The sequence below is a fragment of the Bombus vancouverensis genome, chromosome 17, assembly GCF_051014615.1.
Source record: "Bombus vancouverensis nearcticus chromosome 17, iyBomVanc1_principal, whole genome shotgun sequence".
In the NCBI taxonomy this organism is placed as follows: Eukaryota; Metazoa; Arthropoda; class Insecta; order Hymenoptera; family Apidae; genus Bombus; species Bombus vancouverensis.
The window spans coordinates 3,794,653-3,819,992 of NC_134927.1; the positions used below are offsets into that span (position 1 = coordinate 3,794,653).

Sequence of the window (25,340 nt, forward strand, 5' to 3'; positions counted from 1 at the left end):
AGAAAAGGTGGGTAGCTGAATTCTAGGCAAATCGACGGGTTCCGGCAATGACATGTCCGATGGCTTTGTTGCAAGATTTGTGGTGGTTGGTTCTGCTTGCTTGTTTGCCTCCTCAAGGATGGCGGACGCCTGTCCGGCGATGGTGTAGAACTTCTGTTGTAGGTCAACCCGGTCCTTCAGTGTTTGACCCTCGTCTCTGTCGTCTAATTCGCATTGGCCCTTTTTGAACGATGCAAATTCTCCCTCTAAGTCTTGCAAATTACGCTGAATAGCATGCACGGGTGTCCCTTCCTCGTGATTGTTGAGCAATGTGCGAAACGCTTCTAATTCTTGTCTGAATCCTTCGCGTTTCCGCAGCAATTGCCGGACGCGCTCTTCCTGAGGGGGAGCCATGAGGGATTTCGACAATTTGAGCGAGCTTACCTTGATGTTGCGTGGTAACTGGGGGTGCACTCTTTCACTGACACGTATCCGGCTCGAAGGACCAAAATGTTCTTTCACTCGCGGGGAGACACGATCGTGTAGAAGCGCATCAACAGGAGTCGTAAATTCCTGTTACGATTGTTCAATCGACGCCGCGAGATGATCGATCCCCTATTGCGTTTAGGCTAATAGAGGTGGTTAATTGAAGTGCACACTGCTGTAACGGGTTTTCAGTTGTGTTTTATTAAGACACTGGGTATACACTGAGTGGTGAATTAACAGAAACCGGGATACGGTTGGACTCGGTTAGAACGTAAGATCAGGGGATGAGAGGGCGAGAGCGTAAGCGCGAATCGTTGCTGCGAACTGAGACTTCCCGAGGTTGCTGACTGACTGACTGGCTGCCTGACTGACTCACTGACTGACTGCTGACTGACTCACTGACTGACTGCTGACTGACTCCCTCTTAGTTTTCCCCGAAGGAAAGCTTGATGCCGATTGGTCGTGACCCAGCTAAAGAAGCAGGACATGAGGAATTTCTCACCAGTGTCCGGGGTGATTTTATTGCTGGGGAAAACCAGTCGTTTCTATCCTATGTGTATGTGTTGGGTTTTCTCGTTCGGCGACTACCTGCCTTTTCCGAGCCTTTTTTAATAGCATAACAAACTCAAGGATTTTGCTAATCCGGACATAAACCGAAATGCTTCTAGACAACTAGATTGCTCGACACACATCTGGAAACAATTTAGCTAGAAGGTGACGTTTTATGGCCGGTCATTGTGTTTATTGGGGGTCTGGAAGCAGGTAGGTGGGCCGCTGGCCGCCAGGTAGCGTTGGCTGGGGTTCCGCTGCTCCATGCGACGCAACAATTATCTTTTCGTTGAGCTTTTTGCGTAGCTCCATGAGTTTTGGGCATCCTTTGTATGACGCGGGACGCCCAAAGTTTTTGTTTACTGCATCTTCTTTTTTTATTTTACATTTGCCTGGTCCGTGCGACTCAGTGCATTTGACGCAGCGGTAGTTGAGGTTGCAATTTTGAGCCGTGTGTCTTATCATCTGTCACTTGTGGTATTGTGCTATGTTGTTTTTTTTAAATTATTTTTTCCCATTCTATCCTAATAGTTAAAACAGTTGATTTTTAATAGGTTATTTGTGTTGCTTTGGGGGGATAATTGAATTGTGTAAATTGAGTGCAATATGTCGTTCTCTTGGTTCTTCTCGTCCTAAACAGCGAGACTTTTGTGGAATAGCGCGTCGTCTATTTATAAAGCTTTTATTAATTCCACAATTAAATTTGGTGTTATGGCTTCTTTCGTTGGTCCAGTTTGTGGTTGTAACTTGGTGGTCTCTTGGCATTGTAGTATATCGAATCTATTTTTGATTGGGATAGTTAAGAATGGGGTGGTTTTTGTACGCTTAATGGTTTCTTTTTTTTCAGCTTTTCCTTCTTGGGTGTAGTGCTGACGAGAACGAGTGCACTCAGCGCGGTATGAGCGTTGGCTGAAATAACTATTTTTCTTATTTATCTTTGCTGGCGAAAAAAATAGAATATTTAAAGAAATATAAGTGTGTGCAAAAATGAGAATGATATAATGTGAGATAATAGTCGTGTAATACCAAAACGTTTCTTCTTCTCGATACTTAGGTTATAGATTTGAGGTGGATAGATCGTGATATATGCTGAAAAAAAACTAGAGTATAGTTAACAATATATTTATTCACAAATACTCTCGATATACACTTTGCGTGGAGCTTGCGATTACAATTAGCAGTGCGCGATACAAGTTCGGATGATGATTGCTCAGAATGTGTCAAGGAACTCTGGTTAAGTATCAACTACCCACTGCTAACTACCAACTGTATAATTTTTCTCGCCTGTTATCACCTTATATGGCCCGTCGTAGGGTGGTAGCAATGGGTCTTCGTTCGCGTCATGGCGTAAAAATACATAAGGCAACGTTTCTAGTTCGCGAAAAACGAAAGTTTTTTTCGCGCCGTGTCGTGTAATCAAGTGTGGCCTGATTTTTTCTATTCGTTCTTTTAAACGATTCCCGTATTCCGAGTTGGCTTGTTGCTTAGCTGGTGTAAAGAATTCTGTTGGCCATCGTATGCCGGTGCCATAAACCATTTCGGCTGTCATTGCATTCTGGTCCTCCTTTATAGCAGTTCCCATACCCAATAAAACAATTGGTAAGATTCGTGATATTTGGTTGCTGCTTTCAGTTGTCGATGCAAACGCTCTACCATCCGGGATAGACTGTCGTGCACAAATGCTTAATGCCGAGCAGCCGGCATAATTGCTTGAATAATTTTGATTCGAATTGACGTCCTTGATCAGATGTTATTTTAAAAGGCACGCCGAAACGAGAAAGGAGGGTCGAGGCAACTGTTGTCGCTTCCATATCGACGATGGGAATGGGTTCGGGTCAACGCGAAAAACTGTCGATACACGTTAGTTAATATCGGTAGCCTAGCGAATATTGCATTACGATAACATCTGTATGTATATGTCTAGTCCTCCTGCTAACTATCCGAATATTCCGACGGGTGAGGATACGTGTCTGGTGACCTTACATCGCTGACACGGGATACATTGCGGTGTCCAGTTTCGACGATCCTTGTTTATCGACGGCCAGACGAAACGTGACGTCACCAGTTTTTGCGTCGCACGTTTTCCTGGATGGGAAAGTCCGTGGAGCGAATTAGATACGTCGGGACGCAAGGATTTCTATACGTACAGTCGCACAATGTCGCCTGGTACATCGCAATATATTTTTATGTCGTGATCAGGGAAACGTATTCTCTTTAACCGTGTAGATGTTTATGTGAAGAGGATGTAGGTACTTGAGAATTAATAACGAGATTACTCGTTGTTGTAACCGTCGAATATATTTAAATCGATAAATAAACGTGAGTCGTTGGTACGAAGTATAAATCGCAAAATAAAATCGCGGAATAAATACTCGTAAAGGCTCGTCGCGTAACTTGATAGACGCTCGTCGTTCGCGATCGTGTTCGTTTATTTATATTGGTCGAGGGAGAGTCGGAAAATTCAAATTCGTCTTCATTCGACGGTTGCATGTAGCGGCGACATTGTTTTGTCCGGAGTTTATTTGTCATTTTGTTTCATGCGTCAAGGCTAATTCAATGTCCTGAGGCAAAACAACAAACACGAGTCGTTCTCGACTCGCGTCGTCCTTTGACTCCTGTGCCGCTACAACTGTAACCAGAGTTGACGATGTCGCTTAGTTCGTTGTCGTTTCCTTGCGCGGCGGCGAGAGTTTGATGATCCACAAACTACCGTATCGCTTCGATACGTGACAAAGCGTCGGCCACGTTATTATCTAATCCTTTTGTGTATCGTATGTCGGTGGTGAATTGTCCGATGTAATCAGTCGCGGCGAACACTTATTGGAGATTTGATTAAACGCATATGTAAGGAGTTTATGGTCCGTAAAAATTATGAAATTTCTCCCTTCTATGGCGCGTCGAAATCGCCTGACCGCGGTGTACATAGCGAGTAGTTCGCGGTCGTACGCGCTATACTTTCGCTGCGCGGAATTCAAAGGTTTGGTAAGAAAGTTTAACGGCTGCCAAGTGTCGTTGACACGTTGCTGCAGGACCGCTCCTAATGCATAGTCGGATGCGTCTACCGCGAGGCTAACGGGCGCGCCAGGTATCGGATGCGCTAACGTGGCGTTTGCGAGGGCGCGTTTCGACTTTCGGAAACTAGCTTCGGATTGCTCCGACCACTCGGTGGGCGCGTTGCCCTTTTTTCCCCTCCTTGTAACAGGTCATTGAGAGGTTGACAAATTTTTGCAGCTCCCGGTATGAAACGTCTCTAAATATTCTAATATTTGTATCCTTCCTTGTTGCATTTTTGTAAACCGTTTACATAGCGTTTACAACAGAAATTTCCAGAAGGAGATGAATGCCAAGTTTTCTGTACCATTAGATTCCTTTCCTAAGTGTGATGGCAAATAAAATAAATAAAAAAATAGGAGTCATCGATAATGAAGCAAAAAGGAAGGAAACGAAACCCACCTTAAACTCAATAAAAGGAGCCATCAAAAGAAAAATAAATTCGCAAAAAACAGCCAAAGAAATCAACAATAGTTTAACACTTTCCGCACAAAAGTCGCGGAAACTCAACCCACAACCTAACCTGGTGGCCAGGGCAAAAAGTCTAGCAAACACCCCAAGAAACACAGCTATAGATCATCACCCCAGCCAAGAAGAAAAGGCTAACGAAACCAAAAACATGAAGCCCACAAGAGCTACTTCGCCTCCAGCGATAGTAACAAAAAATAGGTTCAGTATATTACAATCTGAACCAGAGCCTCATCCACAACCGGGACCATCAAACTCCACGTGGAAATCAACGCTAGAGCAAATAAAAAAGAAAAACGAAACATTACCAGGCAAAACGGGAAAACACGGTCCCACCACGTCACCGGAACAATCGGCGCAGCAAGGGCGTCGCACCCCACCGTACAACCCAGGAGGCCCGGCGCCTCCAACACCGCCAAGGGGGGACCGAGCACCGGACGGACGCCCCACCGGATGCTCCGCGGAGGAACGCACGAGCACCCCACCCACCACAAAAGACAACAGGCCGCCACCCATAAACATACTCCTACAAGACCCCAAGGACACGGTAATGCTCATAGAGAAAATAGCAGACATCAAGCAATTTCATATCAAAAGAATACACTCAGGTAAACACGCACTTTACCTCCGAAACCTATCCGACTTCCATAAAGCGAAACAAACACTCCTCTCAGCGAACACAACCTTCTACACATACACACCCAAAATAGAGAAACACCACACATACTTGTTAAAAGGTCTAGACAATAGCTACACTGAAACAGAAATACTCACAGACCTACAAGCTCTACAAATAGACGACGTCCAGTTTACAAAAGTCTCACGATTTACGACAAAAAAGTCAAGGGAGAACAATATATTGCTCCCAATTTACATAATACAATTATCCCCCGACAGCAATATAAGTAAGCTGTTCAAAATTAACCATTTTTATCCTGTTTAAAATTAACCATTAAGCCACAACCAAACCTGGTTGCCAGGACCAAAGGACTAGAAAGCATCCTGGAAAACACAGACGAAGAATATCACTCCACCCAAGAAGAAAAGACTAAAGAAATCAAAAATATGAAGCCCATAAAAGCTATCTCACCTCCAGCGGTCACAACAAAAAACAGATTCAGCATACTACAATCAGAACCACAACCTCAATCGCAACCGGCACCATCAAACAATTCAACATCGAGTTTAACATTAGAACAGATAAAAAAAAAAGAAATGTTAGGAGGCAAAATGCGAAAACACAGTCCCACCATATCGCCAAAACAATCAACGCCGCAGGGGCGGCAGGCCTCATCGAACAACTCAGGAGGCCCAGCGCCGCCAGCATCGCCAGGGGGACCGGGGGGGGGGCACCTGACGGACACTCCACCAGACACACCGCAGAGGAGCGTACGGACGCCCTAACCACTACAAGGGAATAAAAACCGCCGCCTATCAACATAACGTTACAAGACCCAAAAGACACGGTAACGCTTATGGAGGAAGTATCCAACATCAATCAATTCTGTATTAAAAGGATACACTCAGGTAAGCATGCTCTCTACCTCCGAAACCTATCCGATTTCCACACAGCGAAAGAAACACTCCTTGTAGCCAACACAACTTTCTATACGAACACAACTTTCTATACGAACACAACTTTCTATACGAACACACCCAAGGTTCGAAGAATTGCGTTGAAAATCGATATGATGAGTGCAATCCCCTTTATGGGAAGTTCTTTGATTGCTTTATTGCCTATTAGGTCGTGCTCCGCTGTTTTCTTGGGATTTAGACGACTGATTGATTCTATAATCTCTGCAGAAGTGAAGGGTTCAATAGGAGAAGACATTTGGAAGGGAGAGTACAGGTATTCAATAATGTCCGCTTTTATTATGTTCGTGTTTAAGTATTTCGTGGCTGCTTCGATATCTTCATTAGTTTTTAATGAAATTAAGACTGAAGTTGTGTGATTAAAGACTTCCCTAAAGAGCTGGCAGTTGGTGAGTTGGTTATGAATAAACCCATTAGGTGTATTCTCTATAATTGTTGAACTGACTGTAGCTATCGGGGGAATGATCAGAAGAGAGATCAGCCGAGGAGTCGGTTTGGACGTATCTTGGCGAGATATTTTTAGTTATCGTCCGAAATTCATGCCTCTAGACCAGAATACCCCCTTAACGCAGCAGAAATTACGGTTGCAGTATTTCTGCGTGTGACCGTACCTTTGGCACCGTTTACATTCCACTATCTCTTTCTTTATTAAAGGAGGTTCGATTTTTACTACCGAGTTCATTAGTCGAGTTATGTTATAGATTTGTTTGTTATTTGGTTTTTGTTTTAAGTTGATGAAGAATAGGGATAGCGGGTTTTTCGAAATTCTATGTCTAATGTTGCTTATGTTTGTTACTTCATGGCCAAGATTTAGGAGTTTGGACTTTAGTTCGTCCAAGTTAGTTCAGTGTTAGATGTTACGTAGTACCACTCGAAAAGGTCTTTCTTGCTTTAGTTGATACGTGTGGAAGTTTGCGTTAACGGTTTTTAGTAGCTTGGTTAGTTTCCTATATGATTCTGGGTTGGTCGGCAGAATTTTGACTTGGTTATTGCTTATTTTAAGTTTGTAGTCTTCTTTGTTAATTTCTTTTTCAATGGACTTTACCATTGTTTGAATGTCGATGACGTCGTCAATGAAGATAAGTGGGGGAGGAGGACTTTTGCGCGTATTTTGGTCCGTTGGTGTTTCGGCTGTGTCCATGGAGTCATTAGTGGATTTTCTAGTATTGATTATCTACTATAGGTGGTTACATCACTTGTTGTCTGTTCGTTTTGGCTAGTGATTGCGTTACTTTTAACTATTTCTAGCTTACGCTTTTTGATATTTTTCGTCTGGAATGTTAGGAGGGACATATTGTCCTTTTGTCACGGGGGGAGGGGGGAAGAGCGGAGCAGTTGTGGTTTTGCTCGAGAGAGCCTGGTCGGGATATTTGGGCCATCATCGATCTAGTTAATTCAATTTGAAGTAAATAGTCGAGAGGCTATGATACGGATCAGAGATTTGGAGTGCTGGATTTTCCACTGGTTAGTTATGAAACACTTGGGTTAAGTTTGTTTCGAATCACTTTCGACGGATGGGTGTCACGTGTTTTTTTACGAACTTCACAGAGTACTAGACACACGTCTGCACGCTTCGGCACTCAACAGCGAACTCGCTAACCGCCCTTGAGAGAAAGTTGTTAGCGGGAAGCATCGTACGTAAAAAGAGCAGATTTCCCGTATCATCTCGTAGTAGGTGATAGATTTTGGGATTGTTAAGACAAAGACTATTTGTTCACTTGAAGAACTTCAGCTAAATAGATCCCAAGATTTATAGCGGGTCCTTGAGCTAATTATAAATATCCTACGAAGATGTTTCGACATCTGGCAATCATCTTATCCGAAGAATAGGGTCTTTTTTTAGCAAGCCACAGGACAGTAACCGTTGGAAGGTTTGCTGTCGAGTGCCGCTACAATGTCGGAGTTTGATCTGGTCCTATCTGGTAGTTGGTGTTCTAGAATGGTAATGTAATCTCGTCTAGGTGAAGCAGTTGACTTTAGGTATGTTGCTTCTGGGATCTCTGTTGTTTGGTTCACTCGAGATGGGACCTTTCCTTGGTGGATGAATGAAAAATTTCGAAAGTAACAATTCTCGCCTGTGTGTCCGATTCATGAGCACTTGGAATATTTTACTTTCGCTCATTCATTCGGAAGCTTGTTATTTATCTGTAGGAACCTTCTTTTGGCTTCGTTCGGTTTGCCAGTATTATCGCTGGTCTCCGTGCTGCTTGCTTCTTTTTGATATATAACTCCATTTCCGATGCGAGGTCCTGAGCTTTGACCAGTGTATCTGGTTGACTTGGATAACTTATTGTCCGCTGTCTTCTTTCTGGTTCATGATGTTTGCTTTTATTGTGTCGAGTTTCTCTTCTTGTATAGCGATTCTCCTGCTTGCAGGTTTTAAATGTTTGTTTCGAATAGCATAAATTAGTTTGTTTAATCGTTGTCGGATGCGCATATTGTATGATTGTACGCTTTCCGTGTTTGCTTGTCTAGGCGTTCTAAGTTTGTCGCGGCAACTGGTTACTGTATTTGGGATTGAGACGTTCTATCGTAGTGCGGGATATAATTCTTCGTAGTTTTCGATTTCAACGAAGCGGGTACTTCTTTTCTTACTTTCAATTATTTTCTTCACAAGAGTTAATTTTAGAAACAATGGTTTCTGGTAGCATTGGTTTCTGGCGTACCTGACATTCTTTATGAAGCCTCCTACACCAACGTCGTCTCTTCCTCCCAGAGTTTCGATTTGTTCGTTGCCAGCCTCAGCTGGTAGTTTGCTTGGGATTTCCGTTGAACTCCTTCGTGTTTGACAAGATGGGGTTCAGCTGTTGGTTTTGCTGATATAACTGACTCTCCTTCCGAATCGTCGGATAATGTTTCCGTTCCAAGGGTCCTAAATGAGCGTCTACCAGATTCGTCTTCAGTGAGTATGATTAAGCGCAGAGCTTTACTGAGTTTTTCAATTTTTTCTACACGTTTCTTATTCTCTGTAGCTAACACTTTCAATTAATATTTCTTCCGCTTTATTAAAGTCTCATATGTTATATAGGTACAACACGTGTTTACCTGCGTGTATTCGTTTAATGTGGAATGAGTCTGTGTTTGGAGTCTCTTCAATGAGTTTTCTAGTGTCCTTCGGATTTTGCAGTCTGTTTATTGGAGGCTTTCTGCCGTTGAGGATTTCGTTGGCGATGGTATTCTTCTTGCTCTATTTATTATTCTCTCTCGTACTTGTGATTTCTATGTTTATTTGCTTTATTTTGTAGATTTTTTCCTTTTCCCTTATCAATTCCAAGGTACTGTTTGATCTTGCAGTTTCTTTTATATCTATTATTTGAGAATGTTGCTGTGTCTGTGAGAGTGGGGTTTCTCGTGATAGCAATATGTCGAATCTACTTCTTGTTGGCATTTTTGCAATTGGGAGTCTCTGCTGTGCTCATGATCTCGTTTCTTCCCCTATATGCATCTCCTATTGTGTTCTCTTCTTTTCTTTTACTTTCTTTACCACTTTCTTGCTTTTGTTCCTACCTATCAAATTTGACGGAAGGTTGATTTCAGTTACCTTTATCAAGGAAGTTCTTGGTCGATTTTTGCATTAGTATTTTTCTTTTTGTGGCTTTTTTCATTCCGCTTATGGAGATTTTCGATCCATTGTTTTGGTCACCATATCCGTTGTCTTCCATCTTTTTTTCTTCATTTATTAACTTGATTGTTTTGATAGTGAGGATAACAGGTGCACTATTCATCACTTTTGTTACTAAATGTCATTGAATAATTTGACACACTCACTGGCAACTCCTAGGCGTAGTATTTTGGGGGGGGGGGGGTTACTGCTGTCCGACTTGCTCGGGTTTCGCAGCTAACTGACGACAACCAGTGCACTCAGCGCGGTATGAAGGTTGGCTGATATAACTAGTTTTTGTCCAAAAAAAATATAATACTTAAAGAAATATGAATTGGTGTAAAAATCAGTTGTACATTCAGATATATAAAAGTATGCGTAGCTTCACTTTCAAAAAAGTGGCTATGAGATTCCTTCATGTACTTGTGCACTTGAAAGATTGCAAGGATGAAGTGGACGGAACTTTGTAAATTGATTTTGTTGAACCTGAAGTTTTGTATTTAAAAATTGTGATGCTGCATTTTCGACATGCTTTCCACAAGAAATAAATACGGTTTCTACCACCGAATTGAGTACTTAAGTTTGCAGGAAGCTTCCCTTGTATTCGACATGACAAATTTGGCGATCCCTCCCAGGATACTCATCATCCTCAACGGGAAAACTTCCAACCAACTGTACGGACGTTTGGCAACCAAAGGACTACGGTCATACCAGTTGAAGACACGAGTAATCTACGAGCCCAGGTAATATACCAAACTGACCTTCATACGCCATAGAAATCGAAGACCTAGTTTCGATCCCAAATGTTTTCACATCACAATGACTTAACCAACGACCACATCTTCAGCCGACTCGAATTTGTTGCAACAAGTACTAGACCGACGATAAAAGACAGACAAGTTCAACCGGGCTCAATCCGCTGTGTTATGATGTTAGTATTGACTATCGACTCGCGACTGACGTCTAACTACTGAATTTTAACTACTGACTTTCCTTCACGATGATGCCGCAGAGGAAAACTATGATGGGGTGTGTCTAAGGATGCGAGATCATCGGATTCGTCGAGGAAAATTAGAAAGGAGATTAGACGAGGAAATTAGAGTATTATGATAGCGCAAGTCGGAAGGGCCTGATTTCCTATACAAAAATGAGTCGAGTATGAAGTGACAAGTTTCGACACAAGACTTGGTTTTCCAGAAAATCAATTATGAAGTTCCGTCCACTTGACTCGTTACTTTTTAAGTATACGCGTACCTACATGACGGAACTTCACAATCCGTTGTATGAAAAACGAAGCCAGGAAAAATTTTATATATCTGACTGCATGTCTCAAAATACCATTCTTCCTCATACATGCATGTATGTTTTCTTAAATATTTAGTCTATTGGATAGCATGAAATAACGAAACTGATTACTTCAGCCAACGCTCATACCGCGTTGAAAATACTCGTTCTCGTCAGTCGACTGTTGACCACCGAGCGGGACGGACCCCTCGGAGCGCGCGTCGGAGTAGACTAACATCCACTAAAGTAGAAGGATCAAGTGACAAAATAGTGACAAAATAGTGAAAAATACTGCATCGTCATCATCTCCATAAATACAAATAAGAACAAAAAGAAAATAAAATAAGATAAGACAAAATAAAATTGTATAAAAAGATAGAAGTTACCGATAATGAAGCCAAAAGCAACGAAACGGAACCCACCGTGGACCCAATAAAAAAAGCCATCAAGAGAAAAATAATCACACAAAAAACGGCCAACAAAATCAAGAATAATTTAAGACTTTCCGCTCAAAAGACGCGGAAACTCAACCCACAACCAAACCTGGTTGCCAGGACGAAAAGACTAGTAAACATCCTAGGAAACACAGTTGTAGATTATCACTCCAGCCAAGAAGAAAAGGCTAAAGAAATGAAAAACATGAAGCCCGTAAGAGCAACCTCGCCTCCAGCAATCATAACAAAAAACAGATTCAGTATACTACAATCTGAACCAGAGCCTCATCCACAACCGGGACCATCAAACTACTCTACTTCGAGCTCAACGCTAGAACAAATAAAAAAGAAAAACGAAACATTACGAGGCAAAATAGGAAAACACAGTCCCACCATACCACCAAAACAATCAACACTGCAGGGGCGACAGACCCCATCGTACAACCCAGGAGGCCCAGCGCCACCAGCATCGCCAAGGGGGAACCGAGCACCGGACGGACGCCCCACCGGATGCTCCGCGGAGGAACGCACGAGCACCCCACCCACCACAAAAGACAACAGGCCACCACCCATAAACATACTCCTACAAGACCCCAAGGACACGGTAACGCTCATAGAGAAAGTAGCGGGCATCAATCAGTTCCATATTAAAAGAATACACTCAGGTAAACATGCACTCTACCTCCGAAACCTACCCGATTTCCACAAAGCAAAACAAATACTCCTCTCAGCTAACACAACCTTTTACACGTACACACCCAAAACAGAGAAACACCATACATACTTGTTAAAAGGTTTAGACAATAGTTACACCGAAACAGAAATACTCACAGACCTACAAGACTTGCAAATAGACGACGTAAAATTCACAAAAGTCACACGATTCACGACAAAAAGATCAAGGGAGAACAATATATTGCTCCCAATCTACATAATACAGCTATCCCCCAACAGCAATACAAGCAACCTACTAAAAATAAACTACTTTAACTACTACAAGATAAAATGGGAAAAAATAATAAAAAAAAAAGGATGACATAACTCAGTGCCACAAATGCCAGCGAATAGGCCACACAGCGCAAAACTGCAACCAAAACTACCGCTGTGTTAAATGCAGTGAGCCCCATGGCCCAGGCGACTGCACAATAAAAAAGGAAAACGCAGTAACCAAAGACAAAATATTCTGCGTCAACTGCAAAAACTATGGACACCCCGCGTCATACAAAGGTTGCCCCAAACTCGTAGAGCTCCGTAAAAAGGTAGCAGATAAAATAAAAAAAGACAAAGAAGCAAAGACACAACGAATTGCCCAAATAAGCCGCAAATACGTCCCAGAACTAAAGTTCTCTGACGTAGTGAAGCAGCAAACAACACTAAATCAAACAACCAAAATCTCCCCACAATCAGCAAACTTAGATCCGCGCTCAAGCCAAAGCCCAATCACAATCGATAACTCCCCCCATCTAAACATTATAAACGTTATCGAAGACTTTAAAAAAGGTATCCTCCAAGCGTTAAAAGAACAACAAATGCAACTAAACGAAATAAAAAACACTCTATTAACGCACGAAGAAAGGATCGACGCCATCTTCAGCACTTTCATTAGTACAGACGACGAATAACCAAAACACGTCAAACCAACCATCACAGCAAAAGACAAATAAATTTAACCTAAAACATCTGAAAATAATCGCAATAAATGCTAACTCTTTAATTTCAAACCAAAAAAGATACAGTATGCTAACCCTATTAAATAAAGAAGCCCCCGATATAGTACTCATCTCAGAAACAAAGCTAAACAAAAGACACAATGTACACTTCAAAAACTACTCCATGATAAGACACGACAGACCGAACGCCAGTCAAGGAGGAGGAACAGCGATCCTCATAAAAAACCCTATAAAATACAAAACGATCCTAATTGATAAAATAACACGTTTCAGAACCTTAGAAACAACGATCATAAAAATAAAAATAAGCAATAAGGAAAATTTATTCATCACTGCAGCCTACGCAACCTACGGAAACCAGAAAGAATTTAACTACGAATTCAATAACCTTTTCGAACTCTTGCAGCTCAACAAACCGGAAAACTACTATATAATAGCAGGAGACCTTAACGCAAAACACACAAGCTGGAAAAACGAAATAAACAACACGAGAGGCAACTTCATTAGAAACTGGCTAGACAATAAAAGCATCCACTACAAAACAAACTTATACAGCTCCGAGCTACCCTCTTACCCAAAAGGAGGCTCATACCTGGACATATGCCTAGCAGATGCGCGACTAAAATTCCAAAACCTACGTCCAAACAATACCCTAAAAACCTTAGCCTATGACAGTGACCATAACGCCCTAGTATTTCAAATTAACAAAAACACATCTGACTTCCTAACTCTCGAAACACAGACCGAGACACCCAGGTACAACTACAAAAAGACAGACTGGAAAAAGTTCCAAAACATACTCGAACAAAACTGCGACCTAGAGATCTACAACAACGTCAACCTAACAAACAGACAAATCGACTCATTCCTAGACGAAATAGAAAAACACACACAAATCGCCCTCCAAAAATCCGTGCCAATCATAAAACAAAAAAATTCATGCGAGCCCTATATAAACAATAAAATAAAAGATCTACAGCGAGATAAAAGCTACATACTGTCCAAAATAAACAATATAAAATTTAACTATTCTTACGACAAAAGAGAAGAATTAGAATTCCTAAAGTTCCTACTGCACAGAATAAAAGCGCAACTGAAACAAGAATTCGCAATTTCTATAAACCATTACTGGACAAACAAAATAAAAAACATCTCCAAAAACGACTCAGCCATCATGTTCCCACAAATAAATCAAATCTTTAGACCAAAAGAACAAAACCCCATCCCACCTCTCAAATTGCCCCCAGAAAATGCCTCCCTCATCCAAGAAGCAGGTATAACGATACACAACACCATCAAAGACACCGAGGGTAACTTCATAATAACTAAAACAACAGAAAAACTAGACATTATCGGCACCCACTTTTCCAAAATACATACGCAAAACGAACACATGGGCCGAGAACAACTAAACAGAATTATCATCGCCGAAACAAACAAACTCAAAAATGAAATGGAACTAGATAAAACGCTAAACAAAACAGTCTGCACATTTTCAAACGAAAACACCGCAGACAACCCCAAACAACCAGATCCAGAAATAAACTACTTCACAAATTACAATCAACTAAACACAACCCTCTCCAAACTAAACAACAAAAAATCCTCCGGCTTCGACGGCATCCCAAACATCTTACTCAAGCGCCTACCGAACAAAATAAAATGGTACTACACGGTACTCTTCAACAATGCTCTAAACAACACATACTTCCCCAGAAAATGGAAAAAAGCCAAACTGATAGCTATAACAAAAAAGGATAAAGACGGCTCATCGCCCGCAAACCTACGACCCATAAGTCTCTTCCCCAACATAAGCAAAGTATTCGAAATAATCATAAACAACCCCCTAACCTCCTTCTGCACAAAAAATAACATAATCCCAGAGAATCAATTCGGCTTCCGACACAAACACTCCACAATTCACGCAATAAACAAACTCACGTCGGACATCTGCTGGGCTCTAAACGCAAAAGAACGAGTTGCCGCCTGCTTAATAGACCTCGAAAAAGCCTTCGACACAGTCTGGATCCCAGGTCTCATATACAAACTGATCAAAAAAAAGTTCCCTAAACACCTGATTAAAATAGCCTGGGACATGATCACAAACAGAACATTCGTAATGACTGAAGGTTCACACTCATCAAGCAAAGAATTCTCCATAAAAAACGGTCTACAACAAGGTACAGTGAATTCCCCGTTACTTTTCAGTATTTACAACAGCGACTTACTAAACCTCTTTGAGCTCAATACATCCACCCATAAACGCTCCATAGCCTTCGCAGACGACCTAATCATATACGTAACAGGCCGCAAAACCAAAACTATAAAAACGGAACTCCAAGAACTCTTTGAGAAAATAAACGACTATTACCACGCATGGAAACTAAAAATCAACATAAGTAAATGCGAAACCATACTGTTTAGACCCAAGTCAAGTGAAATCGGCCCAATAGAAAGAGAACACTGCAAAAAATTTCAGATAAGAGAAAAAACAGACAAAGGGGCCCTCATATCACACAAAAATTGCGTAAAATACTTAGGGGTAAACATTGATTACAAATTAAACTACAAGCAGCACACCGAAATTCAACTTACCAAGGCCAATAAAGCATTCTGGAAAATGAAAAAACTATTCCACTCCAAACATCTCGACAGCAAAGTAAAAATCCTATGCTATCAAGCACTAATCAGACCGATCATAACCTACGGCTGCCCAATCTGGTACAACATATCAGCCTCCCAAATGGAAAAAATTCGCATATTCGAAAGAAAATGCATCAGGGCTTGCTTGAGCACTTACAGATCCGAACACAGCGGATTCAAAAAATACGTAAAAAACAAAATAATATACGACCTAGCCAACGTTCACCGCATAGACTGTCACATCCTAAAGCTAATACGAAACCACTTCGCGCAAGCGGCAAAGATAAAAGAAAATAGTTTAATCTTCAACTGCTTATTTCCAAATGACACATATTACAAAAACACTCTGACAACAGGCTACATCCCGCCGGAAGCTTTCCCATACCTTGACGGAAAAAACTACCTACAAGACCAAAATAACATCCCGATAATTTATCATATAAAGAGAAAAATAGGGACCCAAACTATACTTTACGAGGAAAACCTAGACGGTCAGACCGCAGACACTAGATGGAGATACAACATGGCCCTCCCCCTGAAAGACACCAAAGACAAACATAGAAAAAATTCAAAAAAATATTGGTGGATACTGAACCCATAATAAAATAAGAAAGAAAATCTATTAAACCGATAAAAATCAATTCTGCCCCCGCACAACACAGGTGCAAACATTGTAATCTTCGCAATCCTCCTTCTTTTAAAAGAAACTTATTTATTTAACATCCCCCTCCCCCGCCCCCTCACCCCCCCCCCGCCAAATTCCACATCACCCAAAAACATACTACCGAAGCGTCCTGTTTTTGCGACCCAGTTTCCAGGACAACAAAAACAAGTAAAAACAAAATCACATAGAAGCTCCGCTCCTCCAGCGGCTTAAACCAAAAGATATATTCAACACGAAAAATGTAAAGCGTCGACACATATTACAGCATGGCTACGTAGTACCGTTGCGTATCGGTACCTTTGCCTAAGATACCATTATATAAATTCACCGTTTATTGTGAACACTATAATGTATTTATAATTGTATATTGGGTTTTAATAAACAGTTTAAAAAAAAAGAAAAAAAAAATACTCGTTCTCGTCCGATCACGAAAGTCAAGCAGCGCTGGGCACGGTTAGTACTTGGATGGGTGACCGCCTGGGAACTCCGTGTGGTGTTGGCTTTTTTTACTTTTCTTAACACTTAGCCAACCGACCGGGCAGATCTCCCTTTTTTACTTTACCAATTCGTTTTCTTTTTTGTTGTTGTTGTTATTGTGAGCTATTGTTTACCTGGAATTGATCCTAATTAATTGCGACTCTATTCCTGCTTTTATAAAATACAATGTGTAATAAAATACGTCAATTTAGTGGTCTTAAAATTAATTAAAAAGTTACACTATCAGTTATGACTAAATAAAGTTATAGTCGAACGATATCACACTGTAAAAAAATATTAAAATGCATTATGAATTTTTAACTTCACGTTCAAGTCATGTTATTTATCTTAAGTCATCTTTAATGTCTTTAATGTTACCTATACCTATTTATACTTCTAATTTGAAGTTTTGAATAAACAACATGTAAAATCGTTAAACAAAATCATTATCTCAGAATATGATTGACCACTTACATAATTTTTATACTCCTTTGTTTTAAATATTAGTGCATATTAGTCCTCCTTAGAAAAATGCACAATGGAAAGTGTATTGGTCGGCCTGTGCGGTCGCGGTGGAGAGAGGAGCGTATAGCTCGCTCTGGCGCGCGCAGTTGCCTAAGCGTTAATAAGCTATGGTCGTATACATCAAGAAAATATCTTTTTAGCATTAAACGATTATCACCATAAGTTGTATCATTCTCGCATATACGCTTACCTATATATTGTTTTGTTTATATTTTCCGGTAATATTATGTGTATTTAATATTCGGAATTGGAGAATGTACAAGTATTATACATACGTATGTCGTTTGAAAGAATGCAAAAATAGATGTGACGAAAATTGTGATACAAACCGAAGGCGAAATGATTCCCTGCGCGTGGAGAAAATGAAGTCGAATATGTAAAATGACATTATTCGCTCTGTTTTCGCGAAAATCAATTATGAAATTGCCCCTACTTAACTTCACAGGCCATTTTCTTGAAAACGAAGTCACGCATGGTTTCACGTATCCTATTTATTCTTACATAATTGTATGTTTTGTAAATATTTTTTATTTAATAATATTAAATAAAAAAATTGATTACTTCAAGTAACGCTCATGCCGAGCTGAATGCACTCTTTCTCTTCAGAGTGCTGTGATCCCCCCAACAGGTCGGACCTCACTGGCCAAAAATACGAGGCGTAAGACTTGTTAGTGAGTTTGCCAATATATAGTGATATTCAATCACGAAAAGTGATAAATAATGCTCATTATGCTAAAGCTAAAAGCAATAAAGAAAATACGAGAAGGAAAGAAGATAGACAGAATGAGAGAAGCAACCAAAAGAAAAATACAGCAAAAATGGATCAAGAATTCTCTTAGTAACACAAACCTTGGCTCACAAAGGTTACTGACTCTCAACCTTTCGTCAAATATGATGGGGAAGAAATGAGATGAGCAGAACAGCAGAATGCTTTCCAATAACAAAAATGCCAACAAGAAGTAGATTCGACATATTGCTATCACGAGAGACCCCACTCTCACAGATACAGCAACATTCTCAAATAATAGATATAAAAGAAACTACAAGGTCAAACCGTACCTTGGAATTGATAAGGGAAAAGAAAAAAATCTACAAAATAAAGCAAATAAACATAGAAATCACAAGTACGAGAGAGAATAATAAATAGAGCAAGAGGTATAGCATCATAAACGAAACCCTCAACGTCCCAGACGCAACCTTCACAAATCACGCAGTGAGCCCTTCTCCAGGGAAGAACGCACAGAAACAAGCACCTCCGCAAAAAGAGGCAGAAAGCCTCCAATAAACAGACTGCAAAATCCGGAGGACACTATAAAACTCACTGAATATACTCCAAACACAGAGTCATTCCACATTAAACGAATACCCGCTGGTAAACACGTGCTGTACCTACACCCACGTGCTGTAACAAAGCGAAAGAAATATTAATTGAAAGTGTCAGCTACAGAGAATAAGAAACGCGCAGAAAAAATTGAAAAACTCAGTAAAGCTTTGCGCCTAACCATGAAGACGAATCTGGTAGACGCTCATTTAGGACTCCTGGAACGGAAACATTATCCGACGATTTGAAAGAAGAGTCAGTTATATCAGCAAATCTTGTATCGGTACAGCAACCTACAACTGGACCGTCTCGTCAAACTCGATGGAGTTCTACGGAAAACCCGGGCGAACTACCAGCAAAAGCTGCCAACGAATAAATCGAAACCGTGGGAAGAAGTGACGACGTTGATATAGGAGACTTCATAAAGAATGTCAGGTACGCGAGAAGCCAATGCTACCAAAAACCATTGCTTCTAAAATTAATTCTTGTCAAGAAAATAATTGAAAGTAAGAAAAGAAGTACCCGCTTCGTTGAAATCGAAAACTACAAAGAATTATATCCCGCACAAAGGCAGAACGTTTCAATCCCAAATATAGCAACCAGTTGCCGCGACAAACTTAGAACGTCTAGACAAGCAAACAAACTAATTTATGCTATTCGAAACAAACATTTAAAACCTGCAAGCAGGAGAATCGCTATACAAGAAGAGAAAATCGATACGATAAAAACATCTGAATGAAGACATCGGACAATAAGTTATCCCGAGTCAACCAGATACACTGGTCAAAGCCCAGAACCTCGCGTCGGAAATGGTGTTATATATCAGAAAGAAGCAAGGAGCACGGAGACCAGCGATAATACTGGTATCACGCATACCGAACGAAGTTGAAAGAAGGTTCCGACAGATAAATAACAAGCTTCCGAATGAGTGAGTGAAAGTAAAATATTCCAAGCGTTCATGAATCGGACACATAGACGAATTGTTACTTTCAAAATTTTTCATTCACCCACCATCGAGTTCTGTATACAATAATTGATCGCCGTGGAGTCCCGATTTTCGATCAATTATGGAGAAAATTCTGTACATCGTTCGTTGCAATCATTAAATTACTACAACTAACAGCACTTCATAACGAACAATCAATACATTGATAAAGAACTCTAGCGTAAGGGGAAATAATAAATTATTATCGTTGAGTCCTTTCATTGACAAAGATGGTATAATAACGGTTCGAGATGATTAACGTACGCGAAGCTGCCATCTCACACAGCTAATTATTCAAAAGCAACACGAATCGTGGGTACAGCGGGATTCAGGACACATTAAACGCAATCTGGCAATCCTTTGGGTTAAACAATGGCAAAGTAGCGGTCAAATATTATAGAAATTAGGAAATATATATATAGATATATATTATATGAATATGCGTCATATATAATATGATGATATATATATACATGACCTTGAAATGTTCTTGACCGCTTCATATAGAAAAATTCCAATTATGCGAAAGCCAGAATTCATTTTCGAAAATATTCAGCTGTCACAGTTTACGTGTCTCATCCTGTAAGATCTACGTATGTTATTTTAATTATAGAAAACATAATGCTGGTACATTTTCCAAGTTTCTGCGAATAAACATATTGTCTCACGAGTTAAGGCAACTCTGTACAGCAATTAAATTCGTTTTAGCTTACCTAACTGCAAAAACAGCGAAATGCCTTTGTAAACGAGGATTGATTGTGAAACTTCCAGCAGTAGGATTCATACAGGATACATATTGTGTATTCTGAATTTCTTTTAACGTCAATTTCGTCCTGTCGTACCTAAAATTCCATCAAATTATTATTTTACGATATTAATTTACAATAGCTAAGATTATGCTAACCTACTATGAAACTGTAAAGACATATGACTTTAACATACATCGCATGGCAAGAAAATAAAGAATATAGATAAAACTTTAGATGGAAATTAAGAGTCTATAGTATGATATTGAATCTTAAAAAGTAATACAGATAATGATAGATCTCCATTCATTGATCTCCTTAACATGTATCTTTAAATGAACGAATAAGTAGTAAGTGTTTGGTTTACTTTGAATATGTTAATATGTTAGATAAATTTGCCAATCCAAAAAGTTGTGTAAGGACAAAACTAATTGGTCCAACACGATGATTCATCTTTTTCTTCCAAGGTCGTTCTTTCAAGTTTTCAACATTATCGCAATTCCTTAAAATAAATCTGGATATTTTTAGATACGCTCATTGGTGTATTTTATAACCCTCTGTTAGCAAATGGTACTTGGGCTAAAACCGATTAGTTTAAATAAAAGTTTAATTTCATAAAATTAATCGTATGCAATACTAAGAAAACCAGAGCTCATAACTATTACAGGTCAGCTTTTAAAAATTGTGATATAAGAATTCGTCTTTGCTAAAATGATTTTGGTTACGAGTAATCAATATTGATGACAGCAATTCTTTTTTAGTTATCGATAACCATTCTAGATGACGGAAATTTTATTTTGATTATCAATAATCGTTACCAATGGTGAATTTTTTTTTTATTACATTCGACCATATAAATAATGGTAATAATCAGTAAGTCTTACAAAATTTAAATTGAAACATTCTTGTGCCAGTTGTTTTCAGATCCATGTCCATTACTTCTTTTTTTTTTATATATATAATGGAAGAGCGGATTGATGAGAATACAAAAAACTATATAATCCGATTTAAAACATTTTGCTTATTAAACAATGTTCAAAACATTGAAAACTCGAAGAAAAATAATCTTCAAGTAGGAGAATCATCAAGGAGAACCATAATATTTGTCGTTCCGATTAACTTTGTCCTCGTATAATTTTTTTACAGATAGAAATAAGTAAGTATTCAAAAATCCAAGATAAACGAATCACCCTGTATATGTTTTTCTCTTGTCGAAAGGTGCCTTTGATTCTTACCGTGGACCGTTAATCGTATTAAATTACAACTTTTTATGAACAGAGATTGCTTTTCTAGTTATGTCGAAACTTTCTATAGATAAAAATAAGAAACAATGAAAACATTCGTTTTGCGAAGATTTATTACAGTAGAACTCCATTTATCTGAGTTGCACAAAACTGTGTAATAGGATTTCACTGGCTCTCTCCATTACATTGTAATTTCTTGTTCAAATTAGGACTTAGCTGAAGTGAATGGATTCTATCGTGAGATAGTAGTTTACCAGAATAATGATGCATAGTTCGATGTAATAAATAAAGTTTAGATAAATGTAGTCCTAATGTAGTTAAATTTGTCATTCGAAATAATAGTTTGACAGTAGAAAGTAAAGAAATTGAACTTTCAGCTTTAGAATTCTATCGTAATATTTACATTATACATAATATTTCTATATACCATATAAAATAATTATATATATAGTACATTATAATAATATTTATATATACCAGTGATTGTAGTCAATATGCTGTCTAATGAGTGTGTGAGGTTGAACGGTTCCATATGTATCGACTTCGGGCATATTCATATCATCGATGAAATAAATTAACTTTTTCATACCAGGTGGTCCATAATTTCTACCAGTCTTTTTCTCCAAATGTTTTTCCATTATTCGTTGTAACATTTCTTGAATATGCAATTAAACTTTTAATTATGTTCTAAAAAAGAACTACATAGAAAATGTGACGATCAAGAAACACTAATGAATAACATTTTGAAATCGAGAAACAATATGTAGCTTCCTTTTTCTCTTTTATTAACACATTCGGTACGGATGGAATCTATAGTTGCCGACATGGGCGAACCTCGCTTTGGGAAATATAGTCCCAAGTCTTTTCAATCAATTGCCAACCTTTGAGACATTGTAGAGGCAGTTCATATGTCTTGTAAATAGATAAATACAGCCACAAGAGAATTTGCCTACACTAGTGATATCAGTGAGGACAGGATTTGAAATTCGTTAAGGTCCTATCTTTATGTGTGATTTTTGTAAATAATTATGATTATAACTACAATTCTGTAAATAAAATTTTACAGATCATAATAATAATAATTCTGCAAATAAAACTGCGAATTATAATAATAATTATGTAAATGAACAATGTAAATAAATATTTGTAAATAATAATAATAATAATAACAATTCTGGAAATAAAGAGTTGAAATATTATATGTATAGATTTTATAACCTAAATGTATCCCACAGAAATATTTTTTCTGAAACCATATTTTATATTGAAGGCTTGTCTAAACGACAAATTCCATTCCCATGTTAAAAAATGTGGTAAAAGGAACATTTTCTAATGTTAAATATCTTTTGGAATATCTTTTGAAATATAACGGCATATTGATGTTAAACATATAGAAAAAGGAAAATTCAATTCTCCAAACTCTCTTCGTCGGAAAAGCTACTACGAATGTGTTAAAAAAGTCTTACAGAATCATTTAAATTAAGATATATAGGATGCCCTATAATTAATGATCCAGTTAGAAGACAGCGGTTCTACAAGAAAAGATAAGTTAAAAATATAGAATAGGGTTTTCACGTAAAACTTTTATTGACAAGTATTAGTGGAATTCACCGTAGACTATCATAGTTTTCAACTGTTCTAACTCCATTTTCCGAACGAGTTTAATGAACTAATCATCGCAATATAATCCAAAATTAAAAAAGTAATACTTAAAATTTAAATTCAACTTAGAAAGTAACGGGTATTCGGTTCTTTTAAATCTTAGTTCAACAGTTTTGAAAGGTTCTCTTTCTTAATAGTTGTATCTTCAAATGCCAATCATATTGCTTCACAGTGTCTCTGTGACAGACAATCCGCATCTGCCTCTCGTGGAAAATCAAAGCACAACGAGAGACAAAATTCAAGGCCACAGCCAGTTCGTGGATAATAACCTTGTCTACTTTGACAGACGATTGTTCCCAGTAATGTCTAATGTGACCGAGGTCAATCTGTATAATGTTATCCAGGAATAAGCCCCGTAAACTTCGCGTCTGCGAGTACTTTGTTTTCCACTGGAATAGAAAATAAGAGACAACGTCTGCGAGCAAATATTGAAAGAATTTGAAGAACGTGTAAACGGGTAGCACGTAGCTCGGTTTAATCGTCTCTTTACTAACAGGCTTTTTTTGCTTTGATTCTCTTTCTTTATATCAACAGTTTGGAAATGCAACGGTCGACAACGATTCTCACGTTTCTTTTTCTATTTTTGAACCGATTTTTTGTAACAAGATGAAACGCAGACATGAATAGAAATATTAATTTACTGTGGCATTTGTTGACACTTACGAGGCAAATATTTGAAGGCGACGCATTGCGATGGTACATTGCGATGCATTCTAGTGACACTTAGGTTTCATGATACATGTACAATGTACATAGATGGGTATCGGCGATTCGTTACCAGATGTAACTTTGTATCGATGCAGGAATCACAATACTGTCAGTTGGTAAGTAAGGCCCAATTGGGATACAAGTTTCAATGTGTAGAAGGCAGCACTGCCGTATAATTTACGGTAGATTCTCATCATTGTATTTTGTTTCTGAATCCTTGGTCAATCTTTACCCAATATATGTTAAAAAGCAGAATCACTCATACGCAAATAATTTTTATAATGGCTCGGTTCCTTTGATCCAGTCTCTTGAATAACGCGGAATTAGAAAATCAGATTCTCTCAATTAACGACCTTTTTACCCATTTCCTCTTAATCTTTAATTATTTATTTTCTATAATCAACATATTTGCTATTATTTATAATAAAACTTGAGTGTACTGTAGTGTACTGTAGTACTGTAATGAATAATAATTGATATCACGCTACTGAAAATTGAAAACAATCTGATAAAGTGAAACTGATATAGATTTCATGAAACCTAGATATCATAAAAACAATTTTTTCGGAAACAAAGTTTTGCATGAATAAACAATCTATATTTGACATTTATCTTTTTATATTACGGTTTTATATTTTATATAAACAGAATATTTGAAATTAAATTCTTTTAGGTCAATATAAATATATATTTATCTATATAATTAACTACTCTTTAATACCGATGGCAGTTTGTGAATTAAGAAAAGATAATAATCGTGAAACACCCGTTTGAAAATTTTTCTGAAAATAGAGAAGCTAATGCGGTAGATGTTCGTTTATCCAAATTGGTTAGAGGACAAGATATTGCGAATAGCCGATAATCGAATTCGGATAATAAAAATCTACTTGCTACCTCTACCAACTACTGCTGAGTTTCAATAATAGAAATCGACGTTCAGATATTTGAGGTTGATTAATAATTTCGACATAAATTGTGTTAAATTACATATCAGCTTAAAGAAAATACACGGACATGTACGATTCTGAATACGCGTTCGTATAACTGAAAATGTGCTCAAATGTAGTTCGGATAATAAAGTTTCAGTTACCAGTTCGCATAACCAACCGTAAACAAAATCTGATTCGTATAAACGGGATTCGGATAAACGAACTTCTATCGTGTGTAATAGTAATGGTGCAATTCGCTTAAAATATAAAATTATAGTTCTTAGAAACATTATATAACTATTACAGAATAATCTCCTCGCG

At 38.6% G+C, this 25,340-nt stretch overlaps 1 protein-coding gene across 1 annotated transcript in view; it reads right to left on the bottom strand.

Moving 5' to 3' along the window:
- The window catches only part of LOC117162875 (dynein beta chain, ciliary-like), a 209,520-nt gene that overhangs the window by 86,027 nt on the left and 98,153 nt on the right, over positions 1 to 25,340 (bottom strand). The window contains exons 39-40 of the mRNA XM_033344867.2: positions 22,198 to 22,375; positions 20,444 to 20,572 (exon numbers count right to left, since the gene is read on the bottom strand). Of these exons, the coding sequence (XP_033200758.2) occupies positions 20,444 to 20,572; positions 22,198 to 22,375 (307 nt within the window). The remainder of the gene's footprint in view (positions 1 to 20,443; positions 20,573 to 22,197; positions 22,376 to 25,340) is intronic.